Source organism: Trichosurus vulpecula, chromosome 4 (genome assembly GCF_011100635.1).
Source record: "Trichosurus vulpecula isolate mTriVul1 chromosome 4, mTriVul1.pri, whole genome shotgun sequence".
NCBI classification, from domain to species: Eukaryota; Metazoa; Chordata; class Mammalia; order Diprotodontia; family Phalangeridae; genus Trichosurus; species Trichosurus vulpecula.
In genome coordinates, this window is record NC_050576.1 from 303797576 (window position 1) to 303811040 (window position 13465).

At 33.7% G+C, this 13465-nt stretch overlaps 1 protein-coding gene across 1 annotated transcript in view; it reads left to right on the top strand.

Moving 5' to 3' along the window:
• The window catches only part of LOC118847148 (TSC22 domain family protein 1-like), a 97893-nt gene that overhangs the window by 53670 nt on the left and 30758 nt on the right, over nucleotides 1-13465 (top strand). The window contains exon 3 of the mRNA XM_036755734.1: nucleotides 364-520. Within this exon, the coding sequence (XP_036611629.1) occupies nucleotides 364-520 (157 nt within the window). The remainder of the gene's footprint in view (nucleotides 1-363; nucleotides 521-13465) is intronic.

Below are 13465 nucleotides of genomic sequence, written 5' to 3' on the forward strand. Positions count from 1 at the left end.
GTTCCCTCTAAGATAAATTGGCTCTTGTTTCATATCAGTCTTTTAGTCTTATATCAGTTTTCTATCTCCTGCTGTACAGTTTGAAAATAAACACTCAACTTTGAGACTAAGTTGATTTTCATGTAGTATATTATGTCAGAAGTATATTATTAGACTCAAGCCAGGTCATTTCTCAACAGTGGCCAAAGAATTATCATTTGTGGTGGTAACATTTTTGGAGATTGTTAAGGCACTAAAGAAATTATACAGAAAAGCAGCTTCTTTTTACCCTGAGAATAAGCCATTACAAACTCAAATGATCAGAGATTGTAATTTCTTAATAAGAGTTTTTTTCTTAAATCTATATTCAGCTCTCTATTTCAGTGCTTCTCCCCTACCAGAGGTGCAAGGAATGATCCTAGAACCACAGATACAGCCAAGACTACGGAGAGCTTTTGACGTCAGGGGTCCACTTTCTCCACTGAACCATTGGAGGCAGAATATCCAGCTTCTGGAGAGAGTGGGAAAGAATAATAAACAAGTGGGTGCTTTCCATTATTTACTTGGGTTTCTTTATAGATCTGAGTGTTCTTCCATTTAGTTGTACCAGTGATTTCACTGGGTTCATGCAAGAACCAAATCATGTTGCAGTTGATTTTTCGAAGAATATTAGCTATTTATCTGGTTCCTAGTTTAAAAAAAAGGAACTAGAATGAATTCTACCTTCCTCTCACCTCCTTCTCCCATTTATGAAAGTATTGAGTGATGGGGATATGAATGAATGGTGAATGCATCAGTAGCTTGTAGGCATTTCAAAATAGGAGCTAAGGCTATTTTAGCAATTAATTTTGTATTGGTGGATATTTTGATGTTTTGCAATGTCCCAATGGCTCAAAAAGTTTATGTTTCACTTTTGAGCAGTCTGGATATCTGAATGCTTGTTTTCTACACAGCTAGATGTCCAGGTATTATTCTGTCCTGCAGGTTAGATCTACAGGATTGAAATTGTTACCAAATTGGTTTACATTGTACCCAAACTTGAGGATTTAATATAAATTAGTTCTTTAGACGATGCTATAATAATACCACTATAGCTTTACTGTAGGCTTCTATCTGTAATATAATTACAAATTAATTTAAATGTCAGGATATAATATCTGTTGAAGCTGATTTTAAATATACACAAAGGTAGCTTTCTTTATCCTGAAAAATGCTATTTGTGTCAAAAGAACTTTGACTTAGATTTTTCTTAGTTTTGGAAGTTCTTGTCATCTATGATGGGTAGTCCTTTGAACAAAGTGCCTTTGGCCAGTTTACATTTCTCCATGGTAGACTCCTACCGTGACTTCAGGTATCTTGATAATGGGTTAATGGGAGACTGGTTTATTTCTTCTCTAATTGACCAGATTTCTTTCAACTGGTAAACATCATACTACTTCAGCAAAAGGAATTTCTCTAGCAGAGTCTTCATGGATGATGTCTGTCACATATGCCAACACCAGCAGTTTGGAAGGCAGTGGTGAATGGACCAGTGTAAGATATCTAGAAGACACAAGGATGAGAGAATCACCTGTTCTTTCCATTAAAAACTTTACCATTTGCTTTCTGGCTTTCTATGATGACCTGTTGGTGCTGGAAATGGAAAGGCTTTTACATAATGAACTAATCATTTCAGATTGGAGTTATGTTTATGTGACCATGAAAGTAATTCTTTTCAGAAGACTGAGCTGCAGGAAGTTCCAAACACTATTCTCTTTCAAAGCAGTTCTAGAGAAGTCTCTGCACCCTTTGGCTTTAGCAGTGACACAGACGGAGCACATTTTTCTGCAGTGGTATAGGGAATCTAACCTGGATGGCCAAACTGAGATATTCTTAACACAATTGACTCCTTGCTTCATGTTTTAATGGAATTAGGAAGATAAAGGAGAGAGTTTAATTTTCTAGCTATACCTTATTTGTACTTATTATAGGGAACTATTGTGATCTGAAATCCTAACTATTTTCTAATCTTGGGCCTTACCACCATCACATTCATCAGATCTATCTACAAAAACTCCAATTTAGTAGTGGAAGAGGCTACACTGTGAGTATATTCTTAGTCCCACTTGGTCTGCCTTCTCATGTGGTATATACCTTGTTTAACTTGAGGTATGGTGCTGCAAGAAGGCGCGCCTAACGGGGATGCACACTTCAGTTTCAGAAAACTCCAAAGCAATTTTTTTTAAGTGTGTGGTGGAGATTTGCTAAACATTAGTTACTCTAAACTCACATTAATGAGGGCTAGTGCTTATTTGGATGTTGACATATGACTTTGACTTATATTTGATTAAAGTGCAGCATTGCACATTTTTAAAATTGAAAATGTAGTTCCAGAGTTGTTAAGATTAATATGGAAGATTTTGCTGCTTGTTCCACCCATCCCTCCCTTCTCCCTTGCCCCAAATTTCCAAATTCCTTTAAATTTTTATTTTTATTATAAAGAAATTGTCATACATATAATTCCTTAATAGAGGAAGATACGTAAAAGATAGACTTAGCTTTGAACAGAATTCCCACAAATTGTACCGTTTCAGTTTATTCCTAATTTTATTTCCTAAATGCACACTAAAATAATTTGATAGTGATCAAGGATTTTACAGAAATAAAAATTTAAAAAGTTCAGGAAATAAAATAATTTTCTTGAAAATCAAGTTACACTCTATAAACCATAACACAAGCCAAAACCAACTTTCAATTTGAAACTTACTATATTTTTATTGTTGGTTGGTTATTGCAGTTTTGGCGATGAACAGTAATTTAGTCTCTTAATTTCTTGCATTACTCCCAGTAAGATATATATTTTTTAAAAGTGCCTGACTTTATTGCTAGTGCCTAAAAAGATTTTTAAAAATTAAACTTGTATTTTATGTGAATTTATTTAAATTCTCCTTTGTTTACCTAAACTTAACATTTTCTTGACAAATTTTTGAATATCTGGTGTCAATAAGACAATAAGATTGTGTACATATATTTTTCGGTGTTTTTTTTTATATGACCATCAAGACAAAGCTGATATTTTTCTTAGTATGGTTAATATTTTTGAATATTTGTACATATGATTACCTTATGTAAATAAATGTTTTCTGCATGAAAAATGTTCTTATTTATAAATGACTTATTTGTATTTCAGGAAGAGACATTTTCAACAACAGTTTAAAAATGAATTAAAAATTTTGTATTTTCTCTAGACATTTCTGAAAATAATTTACTACTTAATTGATTTTTGTTCATTTGGAGGGTGATTCTATTTTAAAAGTGGAATGGATTTAAATGAAAGCTGTTCTTTGCACAGTTTGTGTGAAATAAGTGATTTTATTTAGTTTGCTTGTCCATATTTTTCAATTAGCTTAATCTTTGCTATTTTTCTCCAGAATAATATATTTTGAAGATAGTTTGTCACCAGAAAATGAGATTCATTTTGGTACATAGCTATTAAGCATTCTAAAATATGGCATTTTTTTTAGCCTTCAGAATTTAAAATCTGGCAATTTGTAAACATTGTTTAAATTTAAATTTTTCTGTGAATCTCTGTAGTATGACGTAATTTAAATGACTATTACTTAAAAGCTGGACAGATTAAAACAGTTGAAAAAAATTCTAACATTTGAAGATGATATCCTGTGTTGAGAATCAGGTTTGCTAACAATTGACAAAAATTGTTGAAGGGGATGAGTGTTATATTTTAGACTCTGCCTCAACTCATTGATGTGGAAAGAGAACTCTTCACTATTAATTAACTCTCAGTGGTTAGTAACAGCCCCAAAGTCTTGATGAGGTACAAATGAGTTAACATGTGCTTTGCAAATCTTATAGCACTATGCCAATGCATGTTTTTATCATCATTATTGTTAGCAGTATACTCCAGTGAGAGGCAACATGGGAAAGGAGGATATTTGGTGTTGAGTAAGAGTTAGGTCTTTTTGGAGACCTCAACTTAATTGGATCAGACGGAAGATTTTACCTTTTCTGTGCAGAGTCCACTAGAAGCACATGGATTTATCTCTGGGATATGAAGAAGAATTTCACCAGAAATGGACTATGCAGATTCAGGATAAGATTGAGATGGAGTTTTAGGCAAGAAATTTCAAATTAAATTAACACTGTCCTGGGGCCCAAAATAAATTAGTTTGGCTTAAAATGAAATAATGGTCTTATGAGCAGAATAAAAAAAAATTTTAAATATATTTATACATATACAATATGACCAGTAATGATAGTACTGAATGTTTTCAGGCTCATTGCTGTTGGGTGGCGCCCTTCTGGTAAGTGTGTTGGCAGAGGCTAGAGTAAAGGTGCTGTAAGTTGTTCACATTTTTGGAATTAGACTTTCGAGAGTTCTTGATAAAACTGAGCTATGTAGCATCTACATACATACGAAAGGGTATGGTAAGTTTTTGCTTATTAATAAAGGGAAACAAATGCCAGCTTAAATTTTGAAACTACTTTTTAACGAAAAATAGCATTATTCTTGACTATGCCCATAAAATCATTTTTGTTTATTATAATAATGGAGGCATCAAAACTTAACTTTGGGCAAAAGCAGTTGGCATGACCTAATTATTGTTAATATATATTGCCATTTATTCAAAGAAAAAATTCTGTGGCCTTATATGTATTCCACTTACTGGAACAATGAAAAAATCTTTTTCTTTTCTCTTAATACTTAACCATAGATGGGGCAGCTAAGTGGCACAGTGGTTAGATCACCAGCCACTGAAGTCAGGAGCACTTGAGTTCAAGTTCCACCTCAGACATTTACTAGTTGTGTGACCCTGATTGCCTCCCCCAAAAAAGCCCCACTTAAAAGTTGAAAAGAATTCAATAGTAGATTGACCTGGTGGCCATTTTGTTCAGAAGGTCTAGTTTAAAACAGTGAGGAATAGAGAGAAGAATTATTCTAAACTAAACCTTATAGGATACCAAAGTTGGCTTAATTTTATACCCTCAAGGCATATTCTTAGACATATATGCCTGTTAAGGTGGTTAACAACGGTGTGATTTTTCCCTCGTTGTTATAAATGTCCACCGTACCCCCACCAAAATGGGGATAAATGCAGTACTTTTTAAAAAGTCTTCTAATATTGAAACCAAATTGATATTTATACATTTTCACAAAAGGAAAATTAATGCATGCCATGACTATAAAGTAATGAAATAGACTTATTTTGCTTATAAAATTAATCTCATTGCTTTAAGGCTATAAAACACTATCAAATACAGGTTACATGTTTTCTAAGCTTTTATTTAAGGCAAATAGAATAAAGGAAATGCCAAAATTTTTTTTTTATTTAGGCCTGTGATTTTATTGGAGTGGAGGGCTCTCTGTGTGAGAACTACCTGTGCTAATGAGCAATTTGTATATAATTTATAGCCAATATTGCCCTGAAGCAATACTGAAACCCTAGTTTGCCCAACTCTTAGGTAGGCCCTATATCTACTATGCCATGCTGCCAAAATTTTAAAGTGTTAAATTATGGGGTTTTTTTCTCTGCATAGATAACACCTTCGTTTACAAGGTGCAGTTTTCACAGTTAACCATTGGAAAATTAACATTTTAAATAAGTATTCTTGCAATTGTAATGATTTTAATTTTTAAAGATTTGTCTAATAAATAACTTTAAAAAATACCAAATACCTTTACATTCAAGATCCTTATGAGGAAATAATTTATCATAAAAAGACAGAAAACTTTTAAAGGGTAAATGAAGTTTTCAGAATGGTATCCCTGAAAGAGGTAGGTAAGGAAAAGATAGACAGGTATTAAAAGTTGATTTGAAATCATTGATTTTTTTTTAAAAGAAATTGACCTTCCATTTTGAATTTTTAAATACTTGTCATTTGTCTGGTTTAATTAATTTACCTAATTAAACAACAGTCAACTTTTGGTCATTGGTTGAAATGGATGGAAGAAGATAAGTAAACGATTGGAAAATGATTGTGTTTTTGGAATGCATTTAAAGATCTCTTACACAGAGATACCGATACTACATCTTTATACTTCAACCAGACTATCCCAGTGAGGGCCTGCTACCTGGGTCCCAGCTGGTTAGTAGGTTGGGAAAAGCCTTGTGTCACTGGCAGTAATTCATCTTCAGAGTAACAAGAGTTGACTATTACTAAAACCTTTAATAAAAGAAGATTTATTCATGTTCATTTTTCTGTTGCTAATTGACATTGCATATTTATTGACCACATGGCCCAGAAAGTTAAGTTGTTTCAATTTGATTAGATATTCCTATCTACGTTATTAGGTCTATATAGAATATATAAACCATAATTACTGAATCCAGTGATCTTTGTTCTGAGGAGTTCATGATGTTTTTCACATATTAGTTATTTATCTTAAGATGTTCAGATTGAAGAAGAAAAGAAATATTTTCATACATTTTTATAGGCAAAGCTGAAACAGATTCACTTGTTCGTTGCATTAAATGATAAAGATATGAATGGATCATTTGGTCAATATTTTATATTTAAACATTCTCTGAATGATTCAACTAGGTTGAAGGGCTTTTGTTCTATAGCATGACACAGATATTGTCTAATTTCCAGAATTGAGGGGATACTAATCTGAAAAGTGAGTTACTCTCTGGTTATTGAAGATTCGCTTGCCTAGTGTAGCTCACTTGATATTGAGGTAGCAGAAGCAATGGAGAGGGGTGGACTTGAAAACAGGAAGATCTGAATCCTGATCATGCCTCAGATACTTACTGGCTGTGTGACCCTGGCAAAGTCAGCCTCTTTTTCCTCCTCTAAAATGGGGATCATGAGACTCTCCCTGTCAAAGGTTTGTTGGGAGGATTAAATAGGATACCTGTAAAGGCCTTTCTTTGCAAACCTTAAAGTGCTATAGAAATGCCAGCTACAAGTCATGTGTGCCTAATTAATTGAGTACTGAATTAATGGATTAATTTAATGCTACTGAAATGTTGGATAAAAAATGAATTTTATAAATTGGATCATATTTTGCCATTGATTTGTATTATCATTTTAGAGGTATCCTTTCTGTTTCTGAATGACCTCTGGTTGTGAGGGATATCCAGTATTTTAGTTTTAAATTTCGTTTTATCATATCCCACCAACATCTAGCCCCTGTTATATAATTTTCTATAAACAAATATTTTATTGAAGGGATCCTTAACCTCAGAGGTTCCATGAACTTAATTAAAAATATATTTTCGTAGCTGTACTTCATAATTGGTTTCCTTCATAATCCTAAGTATTTTATTTTAAAACCATTCTGAGGATGGCTTCATAGGTTTCACCGGACTTCCAAAGGGGTCCACAATACACAAAAAGCTAAGGACCTCTGCTTTTATGGAATATGGGTATATTTAAATATATATGAGTAATTTGTGAATTCTTATTCTATATCAATTCTATCTCATTTATAATACAGTATGTTTAATTTTTTTCATCATAGTTTGATTTGGGACATGAAAGAAAATTTTATTCTGACTACCTATATGTAGTAACCTATATTCTGCAGCAGAGGTGTCAGACATGTGCCCCATACATGGCAGGCAACATTCCCGAGTGCAGCCTGAACCAGATTAAAATTTAATTGGGAAATACATGACAAAATAAGTAAAAATACAATAAAATGTAGATAACATCACATTTTAAAACTAAGTCAATATGTGATCTTCAGGGATCCTTATGTACAGATTAGTGACCCCCTCCTTTTTGATTATGACATGACTGTTCTATAGCAACCATGAATAGGTATTTATGTAGTTTCTGCTTGAATAGCCACAGTGAGGACCAGATCCCTGGTTAATTAGGGAGTCCTCTGTTTTTAGACATTGAATCACGTAGTGGTAGAGCCAGAAGGGTACTTGCATGTCATCTAGTCCAACACACGTTCCCTTCTGCCCAGAACTCCATTTTACAGATAAAGATACTGAGGCCTTGGGGTATGAGGAGATGAAATGACACGGCAGAGCTGAACACTGCAACCCTGGCCATCTGACTCCAGGCTGTTTTCCTTCTATTGGGCCAAAATCTACCTCTTTGTATCTTCGGTTAATTGGTTCTAGTTCTATCCTCTGGGGCAACAAAGAATAGCAAAATTCATCCACAAGATGGGAGCTGTCTTTAAATATTTGAAAGTTTATCCCATTTCCCCTAAACATTGTGTTTTGTACATAAATATGCCCTCCAAAAATAAGTGCCTAGGGCATTGAGCATGGATTCAGGGAGACCTGGGTTCAAATGTCATCTCAGGTACACAATGTGATCTGGGGCAAATCATTGAACAGCCGAGCTTTGGCTTACTCCTCTGTAATACGGGAATAATAGTAACATCTTCACATGGTGGTTGTGAGGACCAAAGATATAACATTAGACGTGTCGTGCAGAAAGCACTTTTTAAAGCTCTTGAGTGCTATATAAATCTTAGCTATAGGATCTCATTTCCAGGCTACTCACCATCTTGGTTTTCCTTCTTTTTTTGGACATGCTTCATTTTGTTAGTACGTGTCTTAAAAAATGGTGTCCAAGATGAAATTATAGAACTCTAGTTGCTTTCTGATTAAGCTGGAACCATAACCTCTTTTATTCTAAATAAAAATATTTCTATTACATCATTCTAAGGTCATACTGGCTTTTTGGGCAATTAATAGAATCACTTTGAAGACTCATTGAACTTACACTCAACTAAAATCTCTAATAATTTCTCCATGTGTATAATTATTTAATGACTTCTCCTATATTTGTGTGGTTGAATATTTTTTAACCTGTTGAGATATTTCCGTATTATGATTTCAGTATCCAAACTCCGAACTACTCCTAGCTTTGTCTCATCTTCATGATTTGATTAGCATGCTATTTCTCTTTTCCAAGTCATTGATAAACCACATAAAATTCTGTTTAGGGAGGTATATGCAGTGATAAGTATATATTTGTTTTTAAAATTCATGTAAATTATAATTCTGAATTTATAGGAATAATAGGTATTGATACCAGTGTGTACAGTTTGATGGGTAGAAAATTTGGCTGGAAAGTAACAACTTGGAACATTTTAGCCACCCACAAAATAACTTTATAGCTAAAAAAAATTTTAAAACCATGAATAGCTATACTAGGGTAGATGTGTCCAAATTTATCAAATTTATCTTGACTAATTTTACTCACGTTAATTCTATATAATCTGTGTGTTGTAAATCATTTATTCTCAAGGAGGCTTTATTCCAATTCTGGCAGAAGATCTGACAAATCTGAGCCAATCTATTTGACTTTAATTAAGAGGAGAAAGTGTATGTTGAGCATCTTTATTCAACAAAGTGCAAAGTAGAGAATGGTCAACATTTTCACTAAGGATGCTAGATAAGATTCTTCTAAAAGATCACTTCTATCTGTAAATTAGAGATTTGCATCACTAAATCAGTTTTGTGGCTTCAGAAGTCTTCTGAAAGGCCATTCTCTCAGGTGTTAGTTACTCCCATGTGCTAGAAATGACTGAACAAACATGAACTTGAGGCAAGAAGCACAGAAGTAGTCTTCCTTCTTGAATGAGAGTAATTTAATATTGATAATTTACTTTCTGAAGTAAATTAAGTTAATTATCAAGTTAATAGATATTGAATAGAGGGTCTTAAAAACAACAATAAATTGTAGCTCTCTGTACCAAAAAAATGTTTTAAATGAAATCCAATTTAAATTGAATATGATCAGCTTTCTTTTAGGCAATGGAGAAATAGCTGAGTTTTTTTTTTGTTTGTTTTTAGAACGTAGACATCAATAGTAAGAACATATGACATTAAGACTAGACATCTTTCTAACATGTTCATCTTTAAGGTGAGCACAAATGGTAAAAGCATTTCATCTTGATGATAAAAATCTACCTAGAGATTCGGAATGGTAGAGCTACTCAGGACCTGAGGTCACCTCATCCCCATATCACTTTTTTACAGGTCAGGAAACAGGTTTGGGAAGTTTGTGGCTTGCTTAGAGTCCTTAAGTTTTACAATTACAGAGCTGGGACTTTGTAGCTTTTGTTACATTCTGTTTTTTATAAGTATTTAAAGTAAAACAAGAACTTAGAGGAAAGTATAGGAATCTGACCTCTATTCATTCTTATTCTTTATGCTATATATTTCTGTATACATTTCTGCTGTTAATATTTTACGTAGTGATAGTATATGTGTTTTTAAAATTCTTATGGTTGTATGAATGTTATACACTAACAAATGGCACATCGGGAAAGATACTTTTTGAGGGAGGAGGGGAAATGTCACCACCTATTAAGACACCCATTCAGCGGGGAAGGGATAACTATGATAAAAATTTCCTGATAACTATTTAAAATTTTTCTTTTTATGTTAGATGCTTTTGTGGTAACCACTTACTTTGCTATCCCAAAGTAAACTGTATCAATTAGGAGCTTTTGAGGTAATCATGTTATATCAGACTCATGACATTTTCAAATTGTAAGAACATAGCATGCTTGTCCATAATTTTGCAATGGGACTTTTTTTAGCCATCCTTTAGAAAAACTTGTTAAAATATAATAATCCTCACGTAATAGAAATTAAATGTGCCCCACATAGCTGTGTTATTGAGTACTACTTAGGTTTCAGAAGTTCAGAGCTAGAAGGTATTTTAGTTATCTAGTCCAGCATCTCCTGAAACATTTATGAAGATTTCGCCAATTATTTTAATTTTGTGTGGTTGCCATTGCAAGTTCAGAAATGGATTAAAGTAACAATAGCTACAGAGGCAACATGATGTTGCCAGTATGAGAACTGTGGCATGCACAGTTAACTTGATGTAAGCAAGGGAGGAATAATTGTTTTATTTTTGGTTCTAAGAAGATTTAGGAAAAAAGGATCTAGCAATATATGATAGGAATTCGCTGTGCATTTTCATTATGTCAGCTGTTCTTTCCTACCTTTCTGACATTATTGGTAGTGCTTATAACACAATATGTAAATCAGATGTTTATGAAATAGATACTTTTAAATGTTAGGAAAACCACACAGAGGAAAAAGTCAAAGACGTCTCATATAGTGAATTCCCCTAATTTAGCTGTTTTTAGATGTTATTTTTTAAAAAATGTTTGTTACATTTGAAATGAGTCACATGTGTTCCCTGACCAGCACCTTTTATACAAGATTGTTGTGCTTTTTTCAGTTATGTGCTCTTCCTGACCCCATTTGGAGTTTGTTTGCCATTTTCTTCTCCAGCTCATTTTACAGATGAGGAAACTGAGGCAAACAGGGTTAAATGACTTGCCCAGGGTCACACAGCTAAGTGAGTTAGATTTGAACTTAGGAAGATGAGTCTTCTCCATTCCACACCCGGAGCTCTATCCACTGCACCACCTAGGTTGCCCATTTATAGAAGATACTGACATATAATTCAGCATATGTAGCTGACTATCTACAGCTTTAAGTTTCACTGATTGCTTTATATACGTCTTGTTTGATGCTTATACTACTGAGGTAGGTGGTGTTATCCCTGTTTGACAAGGAAACTGAAGCACAGATGGTAAATAATGTGCCCAGGGTTACGCTGGTAATTGAGGAGCCATGTGAATTCAGATCTTCCTGTCTCTAATTGCCTCAACAAACATGTAAAGTGCTCTGTGAACTTGATAAATTTAGCAGGTTTTTTGTTTTGTTCTGTTTTGTTTTCAGAGACCAGTCCATTGCAGAGTAACAGTACTAAGCACTGGGTGAGATCCAAAGTGGAGATAATTCAGGATCTGTTTCCTCATGGTATTTAGCTTCTTTAGTAGCAGGATAAAGCATAGGGACATAATACATAAATCTGTAGTTAAATATGTTAGAGAAGTTCACTGTAGCGTATGAGACAGTGGTAATACCGAATTCACAATAAAAGCTAAATTGACTGAAATTCTACAGTTAATTGGATTCTGTGTTCATGTCCCCCTTACCTGCTCCACTTCACGAATTTATATCATGAATTTGTTAAGCAATTTTAAAGTATGATGGTGTCAGTTTTGTTTAAATGTGTACTTTTTACTATTTGCACTGATAAAAGTTCACAATAACCGCCTTTTAGAACCTCTTGTCTCTCTTCACCCCTAATAATACTTGTCATGTATTTTGTATTAAATTTAAGTATTTAATAAGTGCTTACTGTGGTGTCAGACATTGTACTAAGCATTGGGATACAAGGACGAGACTTCTTCTCAAGGTTATATTCTTTGATTTTTCTGTGCGTATCTTGTTTGCCTCCTGGTAGAGTGTAAGCTCCTTGAGGGCAGGTGCTTTGCCTTTTTTGTCTCTGTATTTCTCCAAGCTTAGTAAAATGGCTGATGCTTTGTGGCACTTAATAACTTGGCTTGTTGGATGAATGATCCTGAAGCGATTCATTATTCTGAAACTTAACATGAATTGTTGCCATCATTATCCTCCTTATCCTTGAGGAAAAGAGACATGTTGTACCATTCTGTATTTGTCAGAGAAGTAATTTAAGAAATTCTAATTTATAAGTTTCGTAAATATTTTCATCTCAGATTTATATAGAGGTTTTACTGTTTAACCTTTTAAAAAAAAATTAGAAAATTCACAGTACTTATTGTTTGAGACTACATCATGTTTACATTTAATCAAGATCTATTTTCTGTCCCTTCTAAATGATTTAGACTTGCAGCTTTCAGGTGAAGGGATGTTTTTTTAGCTTCTGAATGTCTTTATTGGGGATGGGGGGCAGATGACTCAAAAAGACATATAAGAAATAAGTGGTTCGAATTTTTCCCTTACCTTCTTTATGTTTCTTTTGTGAAAACGCTTCTTTACTCTTATCTTTCTCTCTAAGACACTTGACTCTGGGCTTGAGGGAGAAATGAAGACATGAACAGATAGCTCTCTTGCTCCCACTTGGAGAAGGTTCCAAATGTCTTCTCTTGCATGCTGTTTTCATCTGAGTTTTTTTAAGATCGTAATGTATTATTCTCAGAGCACAATATGCCCTTGTATTTGATGCTTTCAGCCATCACAGTTCAGGAGCACAAACGATCTACTTGTTATCAAGTGTGGCCATTTTGGTTTCTTCCTTCTTGGAAGTAAGGCTGTCATTTAAATACCAGGTTTATTTTTTACCATGATACAAGTTGTGCAAAAACAGTTTAGAGGGGGAAGGCTTTAATTTCATCATTCATGAATGGATTTTATTCGTTTTTCCAGCTTGAGTTGTCTAACATTGTTAACCCTATGTTTTATAGTAGTAGTGAGTTATGAGTATGTTTCAAATCTTTTATATTAAGAAATGTAAATGGCATATTTCTACAATGATCTGATTTTAAATTGGCCCAAATATATGATCTAAAACAATTCTACTGTGTTTGCATTCGTGTGGCAACCAAAATAGGTAAGCATAAACTTAAACTGATTTGGTTTGCTGATTTGGCTTGGTCCAATAATATGAAGAACAGATAATTTCATTATGTAAAATTCAGAATGTAAATCTGTTGAAGGAA